Consider the following 27,565-nt stretch of genomic DNA (forward strand, 5'->3'; position numbering starts at 1 on the left):
AATCCCATTAAGATTCAATAGTTGAAAAAGAAATATTGAAATCTGCTTCAGTCCATTACAAAAAGAGAGTTAAAAAAAAAAAGTCCAGAATTTAGGACAGTTTTGATTAATTGTTAATTATTGTTTTCATTTGGAATCAAATCCAGGATTTAAAGGGTAATTCCACAGGAAAACAGCTAAATCCAGAGTGCCTTTATCATGGTGACGGTTGCTCAAAAGTCCCACTTCCCATTATCTTCACGTAATGACGAGGAGAGCCATTAAATCTCCTTCAGGAAAAAAGTGGAAATATAAAAAAAGGAGATGAAACGAGGAAATGAGTTGTGTGGTTTGCTTCACTTTGCTATGCATCTGTCTGCTGCTGTGCCTCTCTGTAGCTCACACACCACACACAGCCACACACACACCAAATTATTCAGTTACTTTGCAGCCGGCTTCATTCTTTCCAGCCACCCTACCTTCTACTTTTCTAAAATGCAGAGTATTCGTGAATAATCTGCCCCTTGCATTTCAATAAATGGAAGTAGTCGAGTTGATGGATTACATCACCAACGTGCAAGATGAAAAGCAACTCCTCTCTGATGCAAGCGAGGCAATGACGTGTGAGTGGTCGGACATGAAATTTTGTAGACAGCAAATGAAACAAAACAAAATGGAACAACAGATAAATCAATAAGTGGATCGATTCAGAGGGGGTGAGAGGGTGGAAGTGATGGAAGGGGAAAAAAAGATGCAGGAAGAGGTGATTACAGAGAATGAGGCTGGAAGCAAAGTGAGTGGGGAAAAAAAGTGAAAATTATGGTGGAGGAAAAAAAGGGGAAAAAATCCTCTGGATGATAAAGCCAGTTTTGTTTCTAGTCCATTCTCTTTGAGTGCTTGTGTGTGTCTGTCTGCGAGAATGAGAGTCAGTTCAGAAAGATGGGGGGGAGAGAGAGAGAGAGAGAGAGAGAGAGAGAGAGGAAAAGAGGGCAGAGAGAAAGAAGGAGGCAGAGCAGTGTATAAACACAGATGACACCCCGACAGAACGGACCAGTGCTGGCTTAGAAAAACGCTTTGTCGCTGATGAATTAGGCCTTCGCTCGGTTTGACCTTCGCCTGATGAACATGGAGCGAGCAAACTTAAAACGCACCTCGGCGCCACAGTAATGCACGTTCGAGCTGACAGAGCCGACGTGGAGTCTGTCTCTCAGCGTGAGCGATGGCGAACAAAAGGACATGTGAGGAGGACGGTGTGTGACAAAAGGGGCATTTTCAGACGTGTTAATGGAAGGACAGACTTTTGTGCAACAACATGGTCGTGGCGCGGCGGTCAGAATGTGTATTCCATGATGACGGCTGGAGAGGGTGCTTGCTTGATGAGTCACTGTGGTTTTGGTTGAGGAGAACAAAAAAGAAAGTCAGAAAACACAGATTGTAGTATGCAAAGGGGGGAGTGACGTGAGGATGACATGGCATGAGGCAAGAATCAGCTGAGAGCCGGATGGGAGGGGAGCCATGGTTAGACCAAAGCTAGGTGTAGGCCAGTGTGTGTGTGTGTGTGTGTGTGTGCGTGTGTGCGTGTCAAGACGTGCTTGATATATGTGCACCCCACACAAAACACCTCGCATACACAGAGAAAGGAACAAAGACTTTGAGACAGACACTAAACACTAAATAGACCTACCTATAGTTAGAATTAAGAATCGCCCAAAAAAGATGCATAGGATGGTAGGAGGAAAAAAGAGAAGGGGGAAATAGGAAATAGGAAAAGGTACAAAAGTGAAAAAGGTATAAAGAGAAAATACAAGCAAGCCAATTAAAATGTCTCTAAAGTAAAGAAATTAAAACAGTGGTGGAGTGAAAAAGTAGCCAAAGTTAGGGGTGGACAGTGAGTGGAGTGGTGGTGGGGAGGAGGAGGAGGAGGAGGGAGGCGGTGGAGGGAGGAGGGAGCGTGGGCTGCACGGGGATAGAAAGGGCTGGAAGTGATAGCGATGGAGAGGGAAGGGAGAATGAATGAAGGGGGGGGGGAAGAGAATAAAGGGGGCCAAAAAAAATCCCCCTCCTCTTTCTCTTTCTCTTTTTCTCTGTCTCTCTGCCTCTCTCTCTCCCTCCTTGTCTGGCTCATAAATAGAAGAAATTGTTGACCAGGTAAATGGCGAAATAGATGAGAAGACAGAGGACCGAGAGAGCAAGCAAATGAAAAGGTAAAGCACCTCCCAGCAGCGCGATGAGGAAAAAAAAGAACAAAAAACGAAAGATAAAAGCAAATACTCCAGTGGCCTCCGTTGTCTCCAGTCTATATGTGGAAGGGGGGATTGGCTGTTGCCAGTTGTTCCCCTTCCCCGGCTGCCTTCTGCTTTCTTCTGCCTCTCCTCCCAAAAAAGACTTCCCATCCAGATGACAAAAAGCAGGCACTGATGTCCTTTCCTCTCCCCCTCAACTCTGGTCTGCTATCACGTGCCACTCACACAGGTTGGACATTGTTGCAGCAGCAACGCACAGTATCACCAATGTTGCCCAGTGGGAGGAAAAAAAAAAGGCATTGGGGCTGCTGCTAGTCAAGCACTGCCTGCCTCATGAGGAAGGATACTGAGCTGGAATTTCTCTGTCTCCCCTCTCCCGCCCATCCCTGCGAAAAGATGGGAGGAAGGGAGGTGGGCCCACTCGCTGCATTAGTATTCATTGAAAGAGTGAGAGGGAGAGAGAGAGAGAGAGAGAGAGGTGGGGAGGAGGGGGAGAGGGGTGCCTTCCAACAAATGTCGAGGAACCAAACCGGTGTGTGAAACTGATAAGAGACTGGCTCCCCCTAGAGTCAATCATCAATACACAAGCTCAAACGGCTGGAAACACTGAGAGTACAGCTTTGGAGCAGCCAGATCAGTGACCTGCCTTCAGGACAACACCTGGCGTCTGAGCCTGTCGGGACAGCTCCGCAGCCTAAATTTTGCGGCGCGTCGCTCCAACTGCACGACATTATTACTGCACAGTGTTCCATTTTTAATATGTGGGGGGGGGGGCTTCCTGTTACTCTGAAAGCACTGTTTACCATCTCTGCACGACGAAGAGCTGTTATCTTCTATGCAACACGCTCCCCTCGTGGAAAAACAGCCAAAGCAAACTGAAGGAATTCGTGTTCGCGTCTGCGGCGTGGTGAAAACACACTGATCCTTTCCTCTGCATTATGCCCTAAGCTAAACTCAGTGTTGCTATGGTGACAGATGATCGCTCCCAAATGTCCAAATCAAAGCTGGAGATCTCCACAGTGGTTGCGCCTCTGTTGAAACACTCCCGTCGTCAAACGTTTTGTCTGCTTTAACCTGTTTCTGCAATCAGGAATGACAGGATGCACGCAAAGACACGCCGTCGTATACAACAGGCAAGCTCGAACTCAAAAGAGTGTGAGGTTAACCACATTGTTTTGTTTCCTTCTCTTCAGGGAATAAGTTGTTTTCAATACATTTCCACAGCCGAGACTGCAGCGCATGTATACTTTTGTTCCATCTGTGTTTAAAGTTGTTATTTATAGCAAAGGGAGGGAGAGGCAGAGGGAGACGGAGCGATGCCGACAGATCCTGAAAGAAAATATGATTAGAAACCTCCACAGTCCCCTCTGTCTCCTCTGCTGACCCGTTTATCAGACAGTAATCACTTAACCCACGATCACACTCACACAGTTGTGTTCACTGTGGCGGGTGGGGTGTGTATGGCTGACTGTTCAACGTTGAGAAATGACCTTACAGTGAAGCTGAAGGTGGAATCCATGTGAAGGAGGCTTCAGGCGTGACCGGGGACCAGCTCTTATTGCAGCACTGTGGTTCCTTGACCCACTCAGCAGTCTCTGCTTGACCTTTCTCCAAGCTTCAGACATCTGCAAACCTGGATTTGGAAATACAACAAATGGCTAAAGCACAATTACTGGACAATTGTGCTGATCAATGTCAGTTTCTTCCCACCGTCTGTGTCCATGGAAGTTGCTGAGCGTACATGTTCTTTTCCTAATTATGTACTTTTGCACCTGTGTGTGAGCTCTCAGTATAACCACTGCCACCTGCTTCAGGAGAGCTACTGAGGCTCGGACAGATGGAAAACAGCGCTGTTGGCTTCTTACACTGTTTTCATTCTATGTCAACCAGACAGCAACATTCTCAAACCGGGGCACAAAGCTCAGCTTAAGTAGCAGAAGTAATTTGATGAACGCTGGGTTGCAAATACACACAAAACACTGGTTATGCATTAGTCCTTTATGCTGCACGTTTAGACATTCATTTACAGACTGACTCTGTGTGTAGATTTTTAAATTACATCCACGTTACCTTATTAATGTTGCAGGGAAATGTCTGTTCGGAAGAAGAATCATATGAGGTCGTGAACTTATTATTGTGACATATCGCCGCCTTGTGGTCGATATACTTTAATCTGATCGACTGTGCGGTGGTAGATTGAGTCTGCCTGGCTTCATGCGCCGCACAGTCACAACACCGTGCAGAGATGGCGACGCTGTCATCACCGCTACGAGTCTGCAGAGGAATACTGAAAGAATTACGTGCCGTCCAGGGACCAAGTTACAAAAAGTCACTGGCCTACAACTATGTTATGGACCAGTTTCGTAAGAATAAGGCGAGTTTCCCCACCAACTGCGTTTCGGCTAAGGTTAGCTAAGTTAGCCAGCTAACTACCTTTATAAACTGCATGGGAAGTGCGTGGCTAGCGTTAGCTAGCCTGATTAAGGTTACTCTTCAATGATAATGTTACCGTTTTGCTATTGAAGTGAAAACAATTTTCGCCATTCATCTGTTTCCAAAAGTGAGGCTAGAGTCAATACCCAGCGTGACACTGGAGTGTAATCATTGCAAACTTTGTACTACTTACAAATAACAGTTCAACGCAAGGTGACTGAAGCAAAAGGACGCGCTAGCATTAGCCAGCAGCTAACTAGCCCTAGCATAGCTCAGTGTTGAGACGCTGGGGATGAAGTACTCTCTCAGTCTAACAATGAATTAACGAGAGAATCTGAGTGTAGTATGCGCACAGCAGAGTGCAACATGCTACAGACGATTGACCTCTGCGTTATTGTGAATCCAAATTAACGGAAACATTCACTTAATGTTCGAGTGTGTGATATGAATCCTCCAGGAAAGTTCAATAAATTGATTAAATCCAAATTAATTCATTCACAATGTTAAAATGTTTGTATCTGAAATGAGCTTTTAGTCCTGTATGACTACATTCATCCACACAGGCTCATAAACACATTTTGTTGTTTTTTAAACCCACTTATCGATTTGGCACAGACATCCCTGGATCGTTAGTCGACAGAGTTTCTTCAGTCAGGGGTAGCCCTAAATTCAACATTTTTTTTTTTTTGTTATTAACATGTATAACTACTCTCACATTAAACGTATGCTGTTAGTCTGTTTGTAACCATGTCCATCTCAGCGCTTGTGATTCCGTTTATTTCTCTGTTTACCCAAACGCAGCAGAACTGCTTGTTCTAATGGGAAGGTTTATAAAACATACAGGCTTAAAGCTTGTTTTGTTTATGCTTGAGAGAACATGGCTCACCGGGGTGGTTGAATGCATGTGCAGTCATTGAAGCAAAATAGCTTGGAGCGACTCTTGCATGTCAATGTGTATTTGTCCCATCTCTAAAAGACCCAAAGGCGTTGTAATGTAAATATGAAACTCTATAGGGACTGGACCAAATGCTTACAGTCCTTACTGTAGCTGCTACAGTTGATGAAGAGAAAATATATTCTGGCAGTAAATCTTGTGATATAGACACATCTGTTCATGTTTACTGTCTGTGACTGGAGTCATTGCAAACACCATGCTGTCCACCCGCTAGACCTTAAGGCATTTCTTCATAAACATATATTTGATCACATTTTTCTCATTGTGGAGAAAAATGTTCATGAAAGTGCACAAGGTAAAAAGACAGTACCGTTTACAGGAACTGGCCATTTGGCAGCCACCGTTAGTGTGGTGCCATTATGTTATGACCTGGTTTATCATTAGATCTTCTCTAATCTTTTCTCTCCTTTACCCTCTTGCAGGTAACAGGAGAAAGGTACTGCCGTGCTCAGCAGGAGGCACACCATGACTCTCACACATACCTGTGTTTGCTGGCATCTACCAGGAACCACCTGCTCCTGCACAACCTTTACCATGGCAAGGGAGAGCGCAGCCCAGAAGAAGTGGCTGGTCTAGTGGGGCTCAGGTTGCCCACTCAGCCAGGAGGTAAAGGCTGGGAGAAGTAAGGACTTGGGAGGGTGCAACACGACACTGAAAGAAAATCTTGACACCCTTCAGAAATGACTTGTCTGTGGCTGTTTCACCTCATGTAAACTCCAAAGGGATAAATATTTGACTGGAGTCTGGCAGACTGGACATTGTGCCATCGTGGACTGCTTTGAGATCCTTCACTTATTACTGTTGTGTTGTTCTACTAATGTTCAAGGGGATGAAATATTATAATAATCTGACCTGAGAGTGTTTGAAGCAACTGTGAAAATACATGCTATGGTTACAAATCTGTAAATATGATACACCGTTCAGTGTATCCACACATGCGTTTATTTGTTTTTTGGCAATTTTCCTAACTGTTAAAAAGCAATAGCTACAAGTCAAAAGGACTGTAAGTACATTTTCACTTTGATTCATTTGTCCCATTAAAATGTTAGAGACTGGTATGCGTTCTCTGTGCTTGTGTATCACTGCAATTTGCACAACTGAGGGATTCTGTGCAGTTTTGTACCATTGGACTTGTCCACTGAGGCATAGTGGGGTTTTTTTGTTGTTGTTGTTGTTTTTTTTGGCAGTTGTTGTCCACCCCAACGTACACTCATTAAGAGCATGAGGGTGGACAACAACTGCCAAAAAAAACAACAACAACAACAAAAAAACCCCACTATGCCTCAGTGGACAAGTCCAATGGTACAAAACAAGCAGGACCATATGTACAGTTTAATGCAATATGCACCAACTTGATGAAGCATACAGTGGACAACCTTTGCTGAGACATCGATTCAGCTCTGTGGGCATTGTTGAAACTGTAGGGGAGTTAAGCAAATATCCCATCCAAGGTCTTTCAGTTTTTGTTGCTGATGCAGAAGTTATACTTGTGCAGAGGATGTGTGAGACATTTCAGAGTATAGTATGACTTAACCTCAGCTATAAAACGGTCAAAGTCGTATAGTTGAGTTGCAGTGAGTGGTCGGTTATTATCAGCTGTTGACAGTCACTGTTTTGTAAGTGAGGTTTCAAGGCAACTTGAGGCAGCCCAGCAGGTACAAAGAGGCCAGAATGTAGTTGCCTTGTGCTTTAGAAGCACTCACTGCAACATTATGTAACAGAACAAGAGGAAAAGTGTCAAACATTATCACATTACATGCCAAACATGGGGAAACTGAGGAGGAGCAGTGATTAGCAAGGAAACCCTGGTCAACAGTGCCCGAGAGACTGAAATAATTGCTCAACAACACAGCAAGCTGCGTCCTAAAAATCTGAATCACAAGCTCTGGGACACTAAATGATATAATGAAATACACTTTTATATAAATTACATTTTGTTGCCCCAGTGACTTGTCCGCTGTGTACAGTTTGTGTACAGTGTGTCAGCTAGATGGGATCCTGTCTCCTCTCTCTGTCCACAGCTCTCTCACACAGTATACCTCAGCTTTTCTGGCCCAGTGTTATCCATCCCACTTTTTTTTTTCTCTTTTTTTCATTAAATAAACCCTTCCTGTTTCCTTTTACTCCCCAGTGGTGACTAACATTGCCTTCAGTGTGAATTTAAATAGACTAACCCTAAAGCAAACAACTCACAGTGACACAGGCAGGGAGACGTGCACCCATGCGCTGCCCCAGACTAACACACACTCAGCCGTGGAAGGAAAGTCCAATGCATACTGACAAACCAACGGCTTGTGTCAAAATTTATACTGCACAAACGGCAGCGTGTAAATGTGTTTCTTTACGCCCCACTGTTTTATGCATCCTGGAACAGACAGCCGTGGCAAACAGAATGAGAGAAAAAGCCTAACAAAAGCTGACTGGCACCAAAGGTTACTCTGTTTTGGGTGGTAGACTTGGAGGAGGAGACTCCCTGTAGTCCATGATGCTGCACCTCATATCAGGAAATTAGCCATGTAAATCTATGTATTTTTAATGTCAGTGCAAGCTGGACTCATCTGGGGGTAATAAGTCGTGGAAAATTAGCCCCATGCTGTAATCTTGATGCCTCGCTTTTACTGAACTTAAACGTTTAGGAGTGAAAGGTGGTGATGTAAGTGAGCGTCAAGCTGGTAAGAGGAAAAACTGAGACCGGAGGAGGAGAGGAGGAGGGCGGAGACACTCCACCCGTCAGAGTGGAGGCTGATTTGTTCATTCCTTGGTTCAGCAAAGGGACGACGAGTCAGCATCTGCAACTTCTGTCTCCAAAAGAAAAAAAAGCATCTTTTGAGGAGAACTCTGCTCACTGGAACAAGGCGCGCACTCTTCGCCGGAGGAGAATTTGCGCCTTGGAGCATCTGGATGACAGCGAGAAGTTAACCTCTTGCTTACAAGGTTTTTCCAGGACTTGAGGACGACCACACAAGGGAGCTGTCAGCTGAGAGAGAAAGTTGTTTTGAAGAAAAACAACAAAACAAAAGAAAAGGCACAAGGACGACAGGGAGGACAAATAACAAGGCAAAGGAGCGGAGAGAGGAGAGGTGACCTGGCCGCAGCGAAATGTTTGGCATGATCAAGAATTCGCTCTTCGGGAACACCGAGGAGACGGAGTATAAGCTGCTGAGCAGTGAGACGAAGGTAAGCAGTGCGACGACACCTGCCACACAAACAACTTCACCCCTGTGATAAGTCTCAAACTTCTGCAATTTCCTGCGCGCCTCTCCCCGTGGCTTCACGCAGCTATGATGACGCACGGTTACCCTGCTGTGCTGGAAAGGTGCGCGCTCTCCCCTTCTGTTTCCATAAATATTTGATCCACCTCTTAACACTAACTAGGTTAGGGCAGTTTTGTTTAGAATGGTTATTGTCTTTGCTGCGTTTTCCCCGCTGTTATCACAACCCCTGTAACCTTGAATAACAGCCTGGCAGTTAATTGCTTGTGACCTATAAGGATGCCCGCTGAGCCGCAGTGTGGGGCGAAGGGGCAAACCAGCTGGAGGTCCTCCGCCAATCAACAAGGCACACATGAATAAAGATGGTGATGCTGACTTCTGTGGAACCTTAAAACAACAACGCGCTCTAGACTAAAGCCAGGGAGGTTTTCAAGGTCCCCATTCATTGTGGAGCCTTTTCTGTCCATTATGACATTGTACAGTAGGTGCACGTGTGTCTGATGTGTGTGAGGAAGAGAGCGCACCGCGCGCGCGCGTGAAACCACAGGGCACGAGCTAACTGACCCTGGCCTGGAAGAGGACGCAGATCACACGTGTTTGTGGTCAAGCCATGAGCTCGGCTATGGATTGGGTGTGCGCACTGATACACGGACCATGGCTGATGACGACAATGATAGGGGAGGAAGGGCATGCCCTTTCCATGTCAACACCCCACCCCCACCCCCTTGTTATGTTTATGTATATGTTATGTTTGCCAATATTTAATGTATGCATGCTCCTCAAAGACTGGAGTAAACTCAGTGATGTGTATTGTTTACTGAAGCAGTGCCTAACAGTCATTTCGAGGTCCTTCTCTGGTGCCCTGTTGACCCACAGCGCACTACTGTAAATGTGCGTGTATCCATGTAACATCACGGTTGACAAGAGGTTTTGAAAGTGGCTTTGTGTGTTTATCTTTGAATAGCAGCTAACATTTGAGAGGGACACAAAGGCGGACGGGCTGAGACAAAGAGGACGTCCAGCTGCCCAAATGACCAGGCAGGCCTGGACTCAGATGACCCAAACTGACATATTTACCCACAGACATGAAGGCAGATCTGTCCTGACACCAAGGCTGAAATTCACAAAAGACAGTTAAAGCCAGCAGCATGTGTACAAATAACTGCGTTTTCATGATTTCATTCAGAAATACTCACATTTGAACTTGGAAAAGAACACAATTTTTAGCTGTAAAGCTCTTAAAGAACAGGTTTGCATTTCATTGTGATTTGCAGAAAAGTGGACCGGTGACGAGTGATCAGTCATTTATATTGCTGATCTAAATGCAGCAAGGTGTCCGAGGCTTGAAAAGTCCGAGCTCAAGCTTCATCAAATCTCTGGACTTGACTGACTTCTTTAAACGGCAGGCACTGAAATCAGAGCTCGTCACCTGATCTTGCGGAGCGCCCGCCTGACTCTGACACCTTACACCCTTAATTAAAACTGACACAGAATACAGAGGAGCTGCCTGGCATGGAATACACACATACCTGTGCGCACGCACGCATGCACGCATCCACAGCACGGCAACATATAGGTGGAGTTCAGTTCGAAGTTTGCTAATGAATGCGGAAGATTATTTTCACACAACATGAAATGACAAGGCAGTTTAACAGTGGCAGTGTTGATAACACCTTCTGAGTGCTCTGTTCTGGCACAGAGTAATTATCACTGTATAGGTTGGCATAAGACAGCAGCTGAACACACACATGCACGCAACTGCTGACACATGACAGACAAATTAATTGCACTGCTCAACTGAAGTCAGGCTCTTCTTCCTTCGTATGTCACCAGTACACAATGTTAATGGTGGTCCCACCGACAAGCCATACAGAGCAGAACCCTTGTAATTACTATGCAGGAGCCTGGGCACCTGTCACAAGTTAGGGCTTCATGATAACATAGTGTTATCTTGTATGTGCTGAGGAAATTACAGGTTTTTCACTGGGGTGGGGTGGTTGAAAGTTGTTAGTATCAGACAGCAATCGGACGACATGTAAATACCCTGCGACTTGTAAAGAGGCCAAGATTCGCAAATTCACACGCACAATATGAAGACGAAATCATCCGCAGCATATTTTTGGATTAGAGTTTTCCCCCAGGGAAGAGAAAATATCACACAAAAGTCCACGCAAGAATGAGAACACGCAGTGGAATTATTTTTTCCCTGCTTGTATGGCGTTGGATAAATCTCATCAGCTGCAAAATAATGAGCTGTATATTTTACAGTAGCTTCTCGCAGATCGATGGCGATCATTTTGAGGAGAACGAATGACAATGACATTATGAAATTAAATTCCAGTGCTTAACAACATTATACACACATACACACACACGCACACACAGCCAGACACTATTAAAATGCCACACAGCATAATCACATTAGTGGTATGAGCAGCTGTATTTGAAACCTGCTTCACAGTCTCTGCAGTGACCAGATTCCTTCAAAACCTATTAAAGTTATTGCTCAGCAGCGTAGTCGAGTGACTGTGCTCCACATTAGCCCCACTTAATCATATTTAATGCAAAACTGTTGCATCATATTAACGCTGTGTGTCTCGGGGTGGGGGCAAGTGTGTGTGTGTGTGTGTGTGTGTGTGTGTGTGTGCTGTTATGTAAGACTGTGCATCTCTTGGCCATTATTCTCTGTAGGCTGACTGAACACTGCAGAGCAGAAGAAGAAATGAAATCGAATCTGTGTAAATATGTTTCATCTACATCTCATTATTTGGCTGTCCACATTGGTTTCCCACACCCACATGTGTGCAGTCACACATACACGCACGCACACACACACACACACACACTGAACCCCTCCAAGTGTAAACCCTGCCAGTTCAAGGCTTTGGTCGTATGGAGGAGATTGCCAGCATCAGTGTGTGAGAGGTAAATCATATCTGAGATCAGCAGCTCCCCAGGAAGCGAGCAACCGACTTTGTGTGTGGTTTGTGTGCGTGTTTGTTTGTGTGTGGGTGGACTGTATGTGCAACAAAGTGATTTACGCATGTGTGTAGCTGTGGCTGGCCTGCTGATTTCCCTTTCCTCCCCTGTAGGATGGAGTTAGCTTTGAAGTGCGGCGGTACGATGGGGCCAAATACGCTGCTGTGTCCTCTGAGGGACGAACCTTCGACCAAGTGACAGGCGAGCTGGTGAGGAAGCTGCTTATGTACATCGGCGGGAGCAATGAACAAGGTAGGCCATCTGAAAATCAACCTTCCTGGAAGATACGTTCACTAACACTATAGGACCTAGTTTGGCTCGTGAACTGCCTCTGATATCTTTCCTATTCCTCTCCGAAGCTAATAAGATACATTGATGTGACATAGATGATACAGAAAAGTTTGAATGAACGGTACTGATTTATGTAAAGTAATAGACAGACTTTCATAATCCGATGAAGGCCACAGAGAAGAGAGACACCAAACCAACAGTTAAAGGTGAGTCATTAAAATACAAGCTTTTTTTTATTATCTTGGACTCATCTTTTTTTATGACTAATTTTGACTCTTTATTGAGTGAGAGGCTAATTCTGCAGGCTATAAAAGAATAAAAAACTATTACAATCTCCTCTCAGCTTTCTGATTTTGTTCATGGAGTTATATTATATAACCATTTTTTAAAATTTCTTGTGATTCCTTCTAATAAATTATTTAGGCTTGGTGTGCTTTTTAAAAATCTTATTCCTAATTTTGGTTTAACTAATGGCTTAGTTATTATTTGATGATGCATCTGAATGATGCTCAGACACTAATGTCTTTTCAGGTCATGGTTTCACACTTTAGGTCACCAGATGAATATTTTTTATTTATTTCTTTATGTATATGACAGAGACTATACATGCAGACATTGTTACAGTTAAATAATATGTAACCAGTGCAATGCATACAGGACTTCCAGCCATAGATATCTTGCAGTTCCTGTCCCTTAGGCTTTTAAGGAATAAACTGACTAGTTCTGGGGCAAGGCTGTTCACATACTTAGCAATGTATTTTATAAATTTTATACAATTGTCAAAGCATTACAAATTATACTTTTTCTGAACGACACAATAGTGCCATTATATTGGCTTCTGAACCAATATTTTCAAAGTTTGTTTGTATAATGACATGACAGCCTTCATCGCTGATTTGGTTGTCTGGCACCAAATGGTTACACAATGAGAAAGATGCGATATAATCAACATGTGTATATACAGCTGGGAGGCAAGCTGGAAACAATTAAGAGAGTCTTGGTGATCTTCGACTGTCTCCTGATATGTGCTTCAAATTTTAATTGTGAATCCAGGACAACACCTGGATATGAAGTCATTTGCTTTCTATATTTCCATCTGATCTATAGTTGTTATAACATCATCACATATTTTGTGTTATTGAAAAGCACACTGAAAAAGGTTTTTCACAGTTCACATTTAGGAAGTGACTTTGAAGCCACTGTGCCCACCATTTGGCTGTTCCGTAACCCTGCAGCCTGTTGTTCATATATAAATGATGGCATCATCAGCATACATTTGGCACCCAGCCTATTTACAGCTGTCTGTTAGCTCATTAATGCAGGGGCAAAAGAACTGTGGTCCCAGAATGGAACCTTGCGGTATGCCTGCATTTTCCAGTTTTCAAGGGATGATGTGGCACCATTCATTTTGGCACATTACTCTTGGGATTCCTGGTATTGATTCAAACCAGCTGAGATATAACCTCAGGCAACAAGGGCAGTATGAAAACTAAACCTCAGCGCATAGTCGGCATTGTATGTGCAACATGTAACTAACTGTGTCTGGATAAAACCTTTTTCTGTTGGCATCTGCATAATGATATTATGTCCTCCACATAAAATCCCACAATTCCTGACCTTTAGAGGTGGGTAGTTTTCTTTAGGGAGGATAGTCGAGTTTCTCTGCTGTCCCCTCTATGCCCCCCCCCCCCCCCCCCCCCCCCCCCCCTCCTTTTTTTAAACTCCCTCTCCATCTAATACTTCATCTTCGAAGGTGAGGCCATGGGCACAGCAGCTCCCATCATCATCACAGTGTACCCACGGAATGACGGTGTTCTGTCTCGCCGTTTGATGGTCGCCATCCGCATCCCCTCCAACTACCAGCAAAGCCCCCCCACTCCTACTGACACCGCCATCAGGATTGAGGAGCGGCCCGGCATGACTGTCTATGCTCTGTAGGTGTCATTTAAAGTGTTTAGTTTAAAAATGTTGACGTAAATATACATGGAACAAGACATCAATACATCTCCCATGTTTAAGAGAGTAATATGCACGTTGATTTGAGATGCTGCGTAAATTCTCAAACCGACTTGCAGCACAGTTACCCCACCCGACCCAAATGCTGCAGTAGCTATTATATTTTTCGAGGTCTTCGTTAATATATTCAGTCTCCTGCAGGGCTATTATGGTAGAACAGGTCCTAAGGCAGGTCTACTTGACCTCATTGGTGCATGTTGTTTGAAATATCAGTGTGCATGTGTGCCTTCTGGGTCCCTGTTCCATTGCTATGAGACAGCAAATCCAGCGAAAAGTCCACATAGTTCACCCAATTAAACTAACACCGAAATCATCCACCTAATTAAAAATGTCTCCTTTTGTTTACAGGCAGTTTGGAGGTTTTGCGGGGGAGAGCGAGTACCGAGCGGAGGCCTTGCGTCTGACGCGCACCCTGGGTGAGACGGCGCCCTTTCAGCGCAAGCAGTACTTCTGCTGTAGCTACGACCCACCGCTCAAGCCTTACGGACGCCGCAACGAGGTGTGGTTTCTACAGGAGGAGCCGTAGGAGCCGTTCTGAGTCAAATCTCATGCTGAATTCTTTATTCAACCTCAACAACCCTTTCACAGTCCTGTAGCTCTAACAGTATTTGATTGGTAAGAGCAATATGATCACTTGATAGACCTTTGAACCCAAATGGACAAATAGAGATTACCCATGTTGCCTTCACCCATCTGATCTTCTGCTTGTCACACGCACAGCTGCTACACTGAAGTTAGGTGTTCAAGCTGTTTAAAATTCAATCAGCGCAGTAGCATTTTCTCACCTCACTGTCACATTTTATGATCGTTTCTAATTTAAACCCACTCCTTTTAGCTCTGAGTGAGTAAAGGCTTCTAGACAACGTAGTGTTGAGAAGTAAAAGCATTAGTTGGAGTCCTGTGCAGTATGTTTCACACAGGCTTTTCATGTGAAAACAGGATGTAGCACTGTGACCGAGTTCAGTTCTCTGCGCCGAGGGAAAACAGATTTTAAAGACCTTTAGATAAACTGTTATCCAAGTAACTGGAATCTGCATTTCATTCCTTTTAGAACTACGTGTTTGCCCTAAAGGGTCGATTAAGTCCCTGTAGAGTTCTCATCTTCCTGAAGAGCACACAGTAGGGCTTTGCACATCTTTAATCTAGTTTACAACTTAGCAGCGGCTGCAGAGAAATGTATAGAATTAACATTAGATACATGGTAGATAAAAGCACACTTCCTTTTCCTGAGTCAGGAACTGGAAACAAACAGGAGTTGAGCCATAAATTAGGACTAGACTTTATGAATTAATGGGTGAACAGTTGTCAGTGGAAATCAGCTAGCTTGCTATTGGTGTTGTTATCAACTTTGCGGTCGTTTTCATTTGTGTGTAGTGACTATTTTGTGTTTTAGTGCATGACAATGCCATCTTTATTTATTCAGACTCTTGAAACTGTGCTACGAGATACATCTGTACAGTGTGATTTTCTGTGATAAGAGTGAAAATAACGTCCAGGTTTGATAGTGTTTGATAACATAATAAACATATTATTCAGTAAGAGTGTGGATAATTACAACTGTCTTCTTTCTTTGTTTTGTGAAATGCTGTTAGGCACAGCGGGAACCGTCCAAACTGTTGTACTGTACAACTGAACTATTTCCACAGTGTTCAAAAGAAATGACTTCAGTAGGTGTGACACGAGACAGCATGTGGGCTTTCACATGCCTTGAAAAGTGCATGTGAATGACTCAACGTGAAGCCTCTAATTTGGAAAATGACTACTAACATAACAAATAAATGATTAAATGAAATGACTAAACATAATGGTATATGGACTGCATTTATATAGATTAAATGTTAAAAAACACAGATTTAATTTGACTTGGGTTTAACAAATGAGGATGAAATTACATTTGATGTAATTCCATCTTTAAAACTCATAAAGATCAGATAAATGTCAAAAATATCAAAATGCAAAATTCACTAATTGACTCATTTATTAGATTTTAATTGACAGAAAAAACTTCAGCAAGAGGAATAAGAACTGCAAAAGAGATATTAAAATACAGACATTTGATTAATTCAAGCAAACTAAAACAACCCCCAAAAATCCTCTATCCAGCGCAACTGTGTGCAAATACTCCTTCAAACAGGTGTTAACTGATGCACAATGAGGGGGTTGCAGTTACACGGCTTGTTGGCGCCTCACTCCACTTTAATCTGGAATAAATGCTTTTCATTCAGAAGTTCAACAACAGGCAAAACACTGATGGGCCCTTAATGTAACGCCTTGGCCCTGTAACCCCACACTAGTGTAATTCCACAAAGAGTAGAGTTCTGGTTTCAGCTTGGCTTTGCATACATGAATACAATAGAAGCTAGGAGTAGAGCACAGGGTCATTCAGGTAACCCCAGCCTGTCACCTATGACCCTGTAATGTGAGGTTGAAATATTGCACATACATAGACTTGTTATGTAAGAACGCTGTCTGATCCCCCCTTTTCAAACAACACACTGCTCCTTTTCATAACAAAAACCTCCATTACATATATTAAACTATGACTGAGATTCGGGTCATACAATGAATGGAATTACTTAGACTGTAATGTAATGCAACTGAAGTTGTACAAGAACACCCAAATATGCGGGTTATATATAATGGAAACTATAACTTTTCATCCTAGTGTGAGAATCAGTCAGATATCATGTTACTAGACACTATTCAACCCAGTTCTGGTGGAGTACATGGACAACAACTCAAAACTACTGGATAGGAAACACACAGCACCTTCAATGATACTGCAAAAATACTTTACCTTTTATATCAGGAGCTGCTATTGTTAATAACTACAACAACTGCAATCAAGAAATTGCTAAAAATGTTTTGGTGATAAATCTGTCTGAAAAAAGTACATTCCCCACATGCCTCCTCCTTTCAGCTCTTAACAACGTGCTATTAGACAGAACAAAATAAATGCCATCGCTGAGATTGTTTATAATTACGAGTCTCAGAATTGTCAATCACTCCAAATGAACTTAAGTAAAAAGGAAAGCAATATTTAAAGATGTGATTGCTTTATAAGTTATTCCAGTATCCAAAATATTATTCATTAATTGTTTAATTATTACTGATATCCTAGAGCCCTCTATTACTTGCAATTTCTATTCTGTATTCTACAGTCACGTAGGTATCCACCAACAATAGTCCTTACTTTCGAATTTATTTAAGATACAGAGGAAGAGAGAGGGGAGAGTGATTGAAGTGATGGTGCCTGAGCCTTAGTTGTGTTTCTTGTCAGGAGAGTTTGGATAAGGTGCATATGGTGGAGGTCGCTCCTGCATGGGAATAAAGAGGGAAAAAAAAAATTGTACAGCGCCATTAAAGGAGAACTCACTTGCACACAAGTTTAACTGAGGAGAGGACAAGCAAAGCAGCTTACCATGGGCATGTAGACATTGTGTGGGTTGCTGGGATTGTAATACGCGCTGCCTGCTGCCTCAGCCGCTTTGGAGTTACCTGTGCATAAAATGAGACATGACAAAGACAGCGAGATTGAGACAGACAGCAATGACCACCGAACATATTTAGGAACAGACGCTACAGCTCCTAACATTGTAAGGAGAACTGATGCGAGGAGCACAGTGTTAGTCATATGAAGAACCACAACTGACAGCTCCAGGAATTATCAGGACAAAAATCCAGTGGCATACCCTGAGCATGCAGAGAAGCAAATGTCCAACTCAAGCTCTTTCTAAAATACAGATATGGCAAACTGGCATTTGAGCACACTGTTACCAAGCGCACCCCACGTGCAGGGTGAGACTGTTCACTGAAATCCACAAGGTGCTAGGAGAGAACGGGAATGGAGAGGGGAGATTGTTTCTCCTCTGTAATTTTGATGTGAAGCGGATGAGACATCAGCACCCCTTTTTTGGTGGCATGATTCGAAGTGATTCACTTTGAGGCAGACAGATTAGATCTGACGGGTGCAGTGACACAGACATACAGAGAGGAAAAATAGAAAGAAAGGGAGGGAAAAAGAGGGGGGAGAGGGAGAGAGAGAGAGAGAGAGAGAGAGAGAGAGAGAGAGAGAGACCTGCAGGTGGTGGTGCTGTTGCTGTCCAGTTCTGGGGGGGTGCAGCCCAATTTTGGGGTGGCCCAGGGTAGGGAGGAGGTGGGGCCATGTAGTCAAAACCAGATGGGTACATTCCTGGAAAAAAGACAGACAGAAAAAAATTTCAAAGAGATTGAGTTTCAAAGTCAGAGGAGGTTACAGTCTGTGTGGGCAATTAGCTACACAGCAAAGACAGAAAAAAACAAGAGAAACAAGGGAAAAAACAAAACTCTGGCAGAGGGAGAGAAACCACAGCATTATTTGTGCCTCAAGGGTTATTACTTATGTGCAATGAGGACATTTGACAAAAAAACGTGTATACAAAAAACAAATATGTGTGCACTGCATGCACATGCAAAGAAACATAACCTGCAGGCTCAAAACTATGAAATTCTGTCCACATCCAAGGGATTGTGTCTACATGGCATTTTTATCTATGCTTGTGCATTGCAAGAAAAAAAAATAATGCATGTGGGTTTTGTTTCTATGACAACAATATCTGGAGAATTTCTAACAATTTGCTATTAGCTTAAAACAACTGCGGACAAAGCAGGTGGAGAAATTTCCTTTCGTAATTTCTCGTCAGCTCGAGCAAAGCACAGTTCTTTCTTTCATTCATTTCTTTCCTGTCTCTATTATGGCATATAATAAAGCTCAGGATAGCAAGACACAGCCAGAACAAGCTTCTGCTCCATTTTCCTGGTTACCAGGGTGATAAGTCCAATCCCATCTAATGTATGATTGGCTGCCTGAAAAGGAGCAACAGTGAGCAAAAGTTGAGATTTTAAACTAGCGGCGCTCGGAGTGCCACACAAGTGCACTCAGATAAAAACACAATATAGACACAAGCCCTGGGAGTATATACTGGCTTATTCTCTATTTCATTTATTGACTGTGAAAGGACTAAAAAAGACAGTATTATACAGAAAAAGGTTAGGGAACAAACGAACCAACCAAAAAACACCTCATTTGTCGTGGGTACCTTACATACAAACTGACAATAAAAATGCCAACTTACAAAAGACTGAATTCTATACCTGCATTGGCTGTTGGACAGGGGTAGCCCATGTTGGCAGCAGCAGGGGGAGGGCCCTGGTAGAAGCCATTCTGCTGGGGAGGGGGTGGGTAAGGATAGCCCGGAGGAGCAGGTGGAGGTGGGCCATAGCCATTCATCATTCCAGGTGAAGGATAGCCGTAAGAGGCAGCACCGTTTTGGGCAGGAGCAGCACGAGAAGCTGAAACACAGCAAGGGAAAATGGTTTTCTCAACAAATGAACTGGATTTTCCACAGGTCATCGGTGTATCCACTCACTTGTTTCCTGCAACTGCCCACCATATCTATTATCTTAGAATACTGTAAATATACAGTATAATACGAACAATAATTGTACTGACAGCCTATGCCAAAAAGCACCTTTTAAACTTACCCCTTTATTAAGGAGTATTTAATGAATATTGAGCATTGTAAAAGTGGGACACAGTGATTAAGGAAACGAGCATACAAACCATTTGTAGCCAGTTTGAAGAGATGCTGTCCCAGCTCTATGGCGCCTCCACTTGGGAATGACATCTTGAAATGGGCCTGGCCTTCCCAGCCACCTGACGGGAGAGTCCAACACATTTAGAACAAAAAACACAACAGTAACACTTGTATTTTATTGTTAATGTCAACATTACAGGTAGGTGCAGCCCTCTAATTCTGACTAAGATGATGCACCAAATATCTACGTCATTGTACAATATGAATATGATTATTTACTATTCCAAAGACAAACTCAAACCACAAGTGTTTAAGAGTAAAAACAAAAGACCACTTACCACCAGCCTCAGCTGACACTGTCCCTTTAATGTAATTGGCTGCAAAGACTGGCTGCTCTATGCTGCAGCCCTTCATCAGATAATAGGGGAACATGGCTGAGCCCAGGCAATCCTTGGTATTACTGGACACAAACAGCAACTACACAAAAGCATGAGGGAAGAAACAAGAGAGAGGGAAGAGTTACAACAGGATGTATGAAACTTTCCTCTAAAGATTGCAGCACCAGCAATGTTGGTTTGCTTATGTAACGTTGGCTGTACCCTGTATGGTGTGAGGTACACCGTGCCCTTCTTGGTCCCCCTCAGCAGGTCTGTCTTGCAGGTGACATCGCTGAATGACAGCTCCACGTTCTTACATTCCCTTAAAATACTGGGAAAAGAAGAAGCAGGTGAAACTTAAGTAACACGTTACAGCCCCTATAAACAATCTACTGATACGATTATGGTACAGAATATTAATATGCATGTGAGAATTGTTTCATAACGTCTGGCTACATATGATGAAATTTTTGTTTGAACAAAATGTCAACATTTCCGAACGAGAGCAACCAGCTACTTCCTGTTTTGATGGTCGGCTGACGTTCCAAGTTAGCCATCTTGCTTAAATCAACCCAAAATACGAGGGGACTAAAAAGTCGGCCATTAATAACATCGCTCGAGTTTAAAACGGCTTACAAAATAACTGAATTGCGCCGAAATGCCCTACATAGCTGACGTTAACGCAAACGTCAACAATGGAACAGACGTGCTAGCTAAAGCTATGCTAACAACCAGGCCAGCTAAGGGGAGGCTAGCGGCTGGATAGCATTGTGTTGACTACGCACTAGAAACTAGAAGGTAAACAAGTCAAGAAAAGAGGCGTCAGCTAGCTAGTTAATACAATTAATCACACATACGCAAAACAATACACCCACCTTTCTCCGTTGTTTATCAAAACCCCGCCGTTTTGCGAATGATTCCGATTCAAAGCCATGTTTGAAACACGTCTTCGGCTCCCCTGATGCTAATGTCTGTCAGCCCGTCGGGGATGCCCCAGAAACGTCACCGACGTTACGTCACGAGACCGTCTGACAACTCGTGACTTGAGGGACGCTCAGCGCAGTGAGCGTGCAACCCGCTGCGTGCCGCTCATACCTGGCCAGCCACATCAATGTTTACCATCCGATCGAGTGGAAACAGCTAAAAGTTTTGACCTCAGCGTGCGAGTTCAGTGTTCTCTGTACCCTCTGACAGTTGTACAGAAACTGACTGTGTCCCAGGCAAAAACAAATAGTCCTCATTTGATCGAAACCATCGAATGAAATTATATCACGAATAAAGTGAATGGAAGTCTTAACCTGGCCCTGCACTCTGCTGACAAGCGGCTCATTGAAGTTTCAAACCCGACTGCTTGAGGAAAGAATGACTTTTAATAGTGATCATAGACACTCCACTGAAACCCTGTCAGGATACAGCAGCGAATAAAGGTTTAAGATATTGCTTATGTAATAATTAGATGGGTACAAGCATTGCCATTGGGGAAAGAGTTGGCAAGGCCTTTGAGTTACGCAATGGTTTCATTTAATGGCTCCCTGAGGATACGTCGGGCCATGCATGACATGTATTATTTAAACAATGACCTTTTTATTAATTACCAGCTCACTCCGTCCTACTTTTCAAAACAGCTTTAATCCGGCAGCTCTTGGGGCGCACAGGTAGACAACGCGGAGATTATCTGCGGCATCATTTCAACTTTGATACCACACGAACCACCATAAGCACGTGCGCACATGCAGTGAATCTCTCGCGCCCAGGTAGCGGACGCAGCAAGCCTCGAACTAATTAACGCTAACGAGCAGGACTCGCGTGACCGCTCCCCCGCGTCAGAAAGGACCTGATATTTCTGGGGTTAAATCATTGGTAAAATATATATTGGAGATGAATTATCACTGTTCAAAACTTTGTTTGATTGCTGTCATTTTCGCCTGCCTGGCTCAGCACTGCTGGTGTTTGTCAGCCGTCCAGGTGAAGACAACACCTGAGCAGCTCGCCCTGCCGAGAGTCACCTGCTCTGCCCGGAGGATAAGAGCTGTTTTTGGTCCGCTCATCAAAAGTAATATACGTGTCAAAGGTGAGCTCACGCTCTTTCTTGCAAAATAGGCTATCGGCGTTTGCACTGACTTCTCTTGCGCTGCGTGTGCTTTGTTGTTCTCTTAGACTCGACCGGGGCCACAGTCCCGGTGCCTCACTCTGAAGACTCCTGTGGCGTGAGACTGATCACAGAGAAAAACCAGAGCCTCGTGCTCCTCAGCAGATATGACAGCTGCTATGCACAGATTGAGGTAAAATGCACCAAAAGTTAAGCATTATGCTTGTCTTATTTAAATTTAAAGAGCAGGACTCTCTGGGAAAAGAAAACAACACAAACACTGAATTAAGATGTAACAGAAGTAGGTCAAGGCAAGAAAATTGTAAATATCTGAAAATAGTGATCACCAGTTATTCTAAATAATTTATGGATTTGATCGCTGTAGGTACCTAATAGTTTTTTCATTATGGATTACTCAAAAGTGTGTGTGTGCAAAATGCATATGCACTGCCACATTTGATCATAGACTATACTGTATCATTACCATTATTTATTGTTTCAAACTGTAAACGCTTTATGGAAACGGAACTACAAATGTGTCCTGAAGGTTTGCAGCCCCAAACTCAATATGCAAATGTAGCTTTGATTTACTGTGTCTACAGAAGAGACTATAGACATGCACTGTGTGTTTGTGTGTGCATGTAACGGTGTGTATGTCTTCTAAACGTCCACACTGTGATGACCTTTGATCCCCAGGGCATCAGAGTGGTCATCCCTCTGCAGGTACAGCTGACAGGAGAGGATCGCTGGTTGGGGGTAAATATCAGCTGTCCGCTGATACAGAGATACAGCCAGAGGACTCGACTTGTCCCAACATGTGAGTGGAGACGGCCGATGAGCCCGAACAAGCTCGTTGACACAGTTATGTCTTCTATATGTGAGGTCGCCACCCATTTTTCATCAGATCCATTCATCAGAACTTCAGCTGGAAAATTTTCCTTTGGAGCCTGGTTGAGAGTTTTGAAGAATTTCTTTCCACAAAAGTGATGCTATGTGGTGATATTACCGCTCATTTTTAATAGAGAGGGGTTTTAGCACCGCACAATTTACTGTGTCAGTTCAGGACTCTAAAAAATGTCTCTTCTCCAGCTTTACCTGGAAACTGTGACATCAAAAGAGCTCTACGAGTGGACTGTGGCCACCAAAGCATTTCTAGTGATGCCTGCTACACACTAGGATGCTGCTTTGATGCTCGTGATCTAACCTGCTACTACAGACTCAATGGTAAGATTGGCATTTGTCCTGTGAAAGCACTGTATGCTGTACATAGACGTGATTTTGTGCAGAGGAATATATGCCTACATTTTCTTGTGTGTGTGCCCTCCCTGCAGCCTGCTCCCTGGACGGACACTTTGTGTTCTCAGTAAAGGCCACAGACACGGACCCGCCCATCGACCCCAGCAGCCTCATAGTGAAGGATCAGCCACAGTGTTTCCCTGTGGTCACCACCCCAGACTCGGCCGTCTTCAAGATTGGAGTCATGGACTGTGGTGCAAAGATGAAAGTAATCCAAACTCAGATATGTTGTATCTGGATAATATCACTTTCTCCTTTTTTTTTTGTTGCAGATTAAGAATTTTAAAACTATTTTATGCAGCTTATACGTAGTTGTACAAACTTAAACATAGCATTTTAGAAAAATCTTCATTTGTGTATTGTACAGAGCTCCGATTCTCACTAAGATGTTGCTCTTGCACATGGCTTGAATATCAATAGCTGATATGTACTTATGAATCCTTTATTCTCCTGCTTTTAGGTAGATGGAGAGGTGATGATCTATGAGTTGGAAGTGGAGGAGTTGCATACCAAAAGTACAACCAAAAATACACCATTTACGTGAGTTTTTGTTTATTTTTACATCCTCTGTAAAATATAAAGCTGGTGGCTGTGAGATAAAATGATTTATCTCACAATTATAGAATTCTGGTGGTGAAATATGCACTGATACAGATGCCGTTTTCAGTCTCCAGATCCAGTGTGAATACGAGGCGTCAGATTTAAAGCGTGCAGCAGACTTGAGGTCCTTGTACGCAGTGACCAACCCACCGCCTGTGGTTGCACTGGGGACCATCAGAGTGCAGATGAGAATAGCCAAAGGTAATACAATGGAGAGCAGTATGGAATCACTCAAGTGTGGGTCTTGCATTGCCTCAGGAACAAAACCTGACTGTTTGTGAATAATTGTTCCTCCAGATGCATCTTTCACATCCTTCTTTCCTGAGGACCAGCTTCCTCTCACCTTGCCCCTGCGCAAAGCTGCATACGTGGAGATTTCCATCGCCCAGCCGTCCCCGGACCCCACACTTTCCCTGCGCGTACGGGATTGCTTTGCATACCCTGCATCTAGACACTCTGTGTGGACGCTTCTCTATGACGGGTAAGGTGGAGTCAATTAAACTGGCAACCCGAGATGAGGTATTAAAATTATGTGGGCAAGTCACTGAGCAGCTGACCGTGTCCCCCATGGATAGATGTCCCAACCCTTTGGATAACATGAGAAGCTCTGTCCCCGTGGACGACCAGGGTCAGACCACCTCCCGCTCCCAAGTCAGGAGGTTTGATGTCAAGACCTTTGCCTTCTTGGACCCTCATACGGGCCATCCAAGTTTGGAAAAAGTAAGTTTATCACAGCCAAACATTACAAGAATGTAAAAGTGTGCATCTCTGCAGACACGGCTGTGTGTAATCTCCCACTTAGATGTACTTCTACTGTTGGGTGGAAATCTGCACCAATGATGTGGACTGTGCGCAGCGCTGTGCCATCATTTGTGAGTATTTTACAACGTGTCTCGCCTTCTACACTGTATGTGATGTGCATAAGTAGTGTTGTTAAACTCTTCTCCCACAGCATCAGAGGGAAAGAGACAGAGAAGACAGGCAACGTCTCAGACCGACCAGGTCCAGCTGGTCTCTTTAGGGCCACTGCTGCTGGGGCAGAACAACACTGATCTGCAGGACGATCTGTGTGCGAAACAGAGCACAAGTGAGTCCTGTTCAGCATAAAACTATAGGTACCACATGATGGAAATATGGCAATCCTCGAATTAAACGTTATTCCTCCATTCCTCAGCATTTCAGGTGACCGTGTACATGCTCTCTGGTGTTGGTGCTGCCCTGCTATTGATCCTGCTGTTCACTGCATGGTCCAGCATCAGGAAGTGGCAGAAGTCAAAAGCACAGGAAGCTTGTGATGCACAAGTTGACAGTGAACAATCTCAATAAAACCCTTCACCTTCTGCGATGTGCGTTCAGACTTGTTTTTGCACTTTTGTAATTTACATCAGGATTAATTACTGAGGCCCTGCTGTGATTATTTACTCGTAAAGTTGTTCTTAAAATTCAGAACACAAGGCCCAAATATTGGTTCAAATGATTCCCAAAGCTAGTTTTTTTTAATGATATTTAAACTATGAAAAGTTTGTATTTGATGTTGCACATCAAATACTTTCCACTACCAATATTGATGATTTCCCAAATGTGATTCATCCCTTGTGAGGTGCTGGTAATTCAATAATCATAAAAAGTCAATCAGAATAACAGTTTATTAGCACAGTTTTTAATGTAGCTAACACACACACACAAAAGCAGTAAAGTGAGCAAAGGAAAACTGGGGTGGTTGACTCAGTAAGGTCTGAACTTTCTCTGTGCCCTCAGCAGAGCTATTCTCTGTTTATCCTCCTCAAACTTTTTCCTTAGTTCAGCAATATCTGCAAAAAAGAACAACAAACATAGTCAACTATAACTTCAAATACTAACATAAATTCTAGTCTGCAGAGGAAGAAAATAAACTAAACTGGCAACTTACGTTCTTTTTGTGTGTTCCTGTGCTGCCAGGTGTAGAAGTTCATGAGCTCCTTCCTCTTCTTCTTCCTCATCTCTTTCTGTAGAGTCCTCTTGTTGGCTGCCTCACTGTGGGGCCGGGCCTTGGTGCCCTTGGGTCCTCTTGTGACTTTCACCCAGCCCTCTTCATCTTCCTGTTGCTGCTCAGCCTCCTTCCTCTGCCTCTCAGCTTCCTGTGACAAAGAAAACAAACCCAAGCTGACGGAACAAGGACCAGATGTGCAGGCTGACAGCTGGAGGACGCGCTGCAGAATTCTCACCTCTTCTCTCCGCTTGTCGTAGTCTTCCATGAAGGTGTCGACTATTTCTTGCAGCTTGTCCGGCTGGATAAAAGACTCTTTGTACGTCTGAATCCATTCTGGCATGAGAAAGTGCAACATGAAGGTGTCATGAGACTGATTTGAATGTTTGATCAACAAAGACCTCGCCCACGCTGAAATCTTAATGGGAGGAGCATATTTAAGAGTAAATGCAGCCATAAAACAAGAAAATATGAAAGTGGATGCATCACTCACTCTGCACTCCTGTCCTCACTGGACGCTGCTCTGTACAGACCACCAAAGGCACATTATGTGGGTGTGTTTTAGCTGCTGTTACACTGGAGGAGTTCTGGAACACAATGTAGCCCACTTTGAAACCCTGGAGGGAACAGACAGAGACACAAGAGGTAAAATAACGGCCCGATGTGTGCTGTACATAACAAGCACAGTGAATGTTTACTTGTGGTGTTACAGCAGGAAGAACTCACCTGTTTTGGACCTGGTTTAAAGAACTTGGACAGCTTGGGTCCAGACTCGTTAGAGGAGCCCGGGTGGTCTCTCAGCTCCACGGACTGAATACAGCCAAACTGTGAGAACAACTCTTTGACAACACCCTGAAACACACACAGCAGGAGGGGCGATCTGCAGCGGTTATAGTTTGTATTTGTACGATGAAAATTTTAATTACACGACTAAGAAACGATCTCGGCCACACAGTTAGCCAGTCATGGTTTAACAGCTCCATAAACTGTACCTCTGCGCAGTACGGAGGGATGTTGAGCACAAATAAAGTCCGGTCCAGAGGTCTGTGTGAGCTCTTCTCTGCTCGTACTTTGTGCTCTTTCACGTACAGCTTGTGCTGTGCGACGCTTTCGGGACTAAACTGTAAGGACAGCACTGCGAAGAGAGACAGGAGGAGAGAGACCAACAGGAAGTGAACGCAGCACTTGGTAACGATACCGTATCTGTAATCACCAAGCGAAACAAACACACCAATAAGCACCCAAAGCGAGCAAAACGACTGGAAAAAGTCTGTCCGTGGATTAATCGGTATGCTAGCGTGAAGCGGAAATAAATACAATGTGATGTATTTTGTCAATTGGTACCTGTAAATCCTCCAGGAATAATACATGGCTGGCTACTTGCATGCTTCTTCTTGGACGGCGCCATTTTTTGTGTGACCTTTCACACCGGAAGTACAACCAAAGTACAGTAAATACGTTTTTTTTTTTAAAGAATATAACCAAAACCCAAATAACACTGAAATTCAAATGACGATAAACTCAAAAAGTTATTAAATAGATTAAACGTGTGC

The 27,565-nt window shown here is 43.7% G+C and overlaps 5 protein-coding genes across 5 annotated transcripts; 3 read left to right on the forward strand and 2 right to left on the reverse strand.

The window, feature by feature from the left end:
* Positions 1-4,448: 4,448 nt before the first annotated feature.
* On the forward strand, positions 4,449-6,666 carry fmc1 (formation of mitochondrial complex V assembly factor 1 homolog). The gene is made up of 2 exons (XM_041957322.1): positions 4,449-4,596; positions 6,033-6,666. Exons 1-2 carry the CDS (start codon positions 4,468-4,470, stop codon positions 6,234-6,236), a joined length of 333 nt encoding a protein of 110 aa, XP_041813256.1. The 5' UTR covers positions 4,449-4,467; the 3' UTR covers positions 6,237-6,666.
* Positions 6,667-8,387: 1,721 nt separating this feature from the next.
* LOC121621020 (heme-binding protein 1-like) lies at positions 8,388-15,638 on the forward strand. The gene is made up of 4 exons (XM_041957315.1): positions 8,388-8,787; positions 11,915-12,053; positions 13,846-14,026; positions 14,457-15,638. Exons 1-4 carry the CDS (start codon positions 8,710-8,712, stop codon positions 14,632-14,634), a joined length of 576 nt encoding a protein of 191 aa, XP_041813249.1. The 5' UTR covers positions 8,388-8,709; the 3' UTR covers positions 14,635-15,638.
* A 430-nt stretch (positions 15,639-16,068) lies between these two features.
* On the reverse strand, positions 16,069-21,072 carry wbp2nl (WBP2 N-terminal like). The gene is made up of 8 exons (XM_041957311.1): positions 20,937-21,072; positions 20,284-20,392; positions 20,023-20,161; positions 19,711-19,803; positions 19,242-19,439; positions 18,187-18,300; positions 17,530-17,606; positions 16,069-17,425 (listed from the first exon to the last, which is right to left on the reverse strand). Exons 1-8 carry the CDS (start codon positions 20,993-20,995, stop codon positions 17,369-17,371), a joined length of 846 nt encoding a protein of 281 aa, XP_041813245.1. The 5' UTR covers positions 20,996-21,072; the 3' UTR covers positions 16,069-17,368.
* Positions 21,073-21,939: 867 nt separating this feature from the next.
* On the forward strand, positions 21,940-25,372 carry LOC121621010 (zona pellucida sperm-binding protein 4-like). The gene is made up of 12 exons (XM_041957300.1): positions 21,940-22,132; positions 22,219-22,343; positions 22,847-22,967; positions 23,240-23,374; positions 23,482-23,654; positions 23,907-23,986; positions 24,114-24,247; positions 24,344-24,527; positions 24,622-24,766; positions 24,849-24,936; positions 24,999-25,133; positions 25,221-25,372. The coding sequence occupies exons 1-12, from the start codon at positions 21,940-21,942 to the stop codon at positions 25,370-25,372; spliced, it is 1,665 nt and encodes a 554-aa protein (XP_041813234.1).
* Positions 25,373-25,678: 306 nt separating this feature from the next.
* On the reverse strand, positions 25,679-27,420 carry rrp7a (ribosomal RNA processing 7 homolog A). Its single transcript, XM_041957309.1, has 7 exons — positions 27,357-27,420; positions 27,005-27,147; positions 26,739-26,864; positions 26,506-26,629; positions 26,251-26,348; positions 25,956-26,163; positions 25,679-25,857 (listed from the first exon to the last, which is right to left on the reverse strand). Exons 1-7 carry the CDS (start codon positions 27,418-27,420, stop codon positions 25,772-25,774), a joined length of 849 nt encoding a protein of 282 aa, XP_041813243.1. The 3' UTR covers positions 25,679-25,771.
* Positions 27,421-27,565: the final 145 nt, after the last annotated feature.

Source organism: Chelmon rostratus, chromosome 17 (assembly GCF_017976325.1).
Source record: "Chelmon rostratus isolate fCheRos1 chromosome 17, fCheRos1.pri, whole genome shotgun sequence".
Classification (NCBI taxonomy): domain Eukaryota; kingdom Metazoa; phylum Chordata; class Actinopteri; order Chaetodontiformes; family Chaetodontidae; genus Chelmon; species Chelmon rostratus.

Coding starts and splice junctions, on each gene's coding strand:
- fmc1 (XM_041957322.1), top strand. CDS start 4,468: ATGGCGACGCTGTCATCACCGCTACGAGTCTGCAGAGGAATACTGAAA. Junction 4,597..6,032: donor ACCAGTTTCGTAAGAATAAG/GCGAGTTTCCCC, acceptor ACCCTCTTGCAG/GTAACAGGAGAAAGGTACTG.
- LOC121621020 (XM_041957315.1), top strand. CDS start 8,710: ATGTTTGGCATGATCAAGAATTCGCTCTTCGGGAACACCGAGGAGACG. Junction 8,788..11,914: donor TGCTGAGCAGTGAGACGAAG/GTAAGCAGTGCG, acceptor CCTCCCCTGTAG/GATGGAGTTAGCTTTGAAGT. Junction 14,027..14,456: donor GGCATGACTGTCTATGCTCT/GTAGGTGTCATT, acceptor TTTTGTTTACAG/GCAGTTTGGAGGTTTTGCGG.
- wbp2nl (XM_041957311.1), bottom strand. CDS start 20,995: ATGGCTTTGAATCGGAATCATTCGCAAAACGGCGGGGTTTTGATAAAC. Junction 20,162..20,283: donor TGTACCTCACACCATACAGG/GTACAGCCAACG, acceptor GCTTTTGTGTAG/TTGCTGTTTGTGTCCAGTAA. Junction 17,426..17,529: donor ACAATGTCTACATGCCCATG/GTAAGCTGCTTT, acceptor ATTCCCATGCAG/GAGCGACCTCCACCATATGC.
- LOC121621010 (XM_041957300.1), top strand. CDS start 21,940: ATGAATTATCACTGTTCAAAACTTTGTTTGATTGCTGTCATTTTCGCC. Junction 22,133..22,218: donor AAGTAATATACGTGTCAAAG/GTGAGCTCACGC, acceptor TTGTTCTCTTAG/ACTCGACCGGGGCCACAGTC. Junction 22,344..22,846: donor GCTGCTATGCACAGATTGAG/GTAAAATGCACC, acceptor TTTGATCCCCAG/GGCATCAGAGTGGTCATCCC.
- rrp7a (XM_041957309.1), bottom strand. CDS start 27,420: ATGGCGCCGTCCAAGAAGAAGCATGCAAGTAGCCAGCCATGTATTATT. Junction 26,865..27,004: donor TCCCTCCGTACTGCGCAGAG/GTACAGTTTATG, acceptor TGTGTGTTTCAG/GGTGTTGTCAAAGAGTTGTT. Junction 26,630..26,738: donor TTAAACCAGGTCCAAAACAG/GTGAGTTCTTCC, acceptor TGTTCCCTCCAG/GGTTTCAAAGTGGGCTACAT.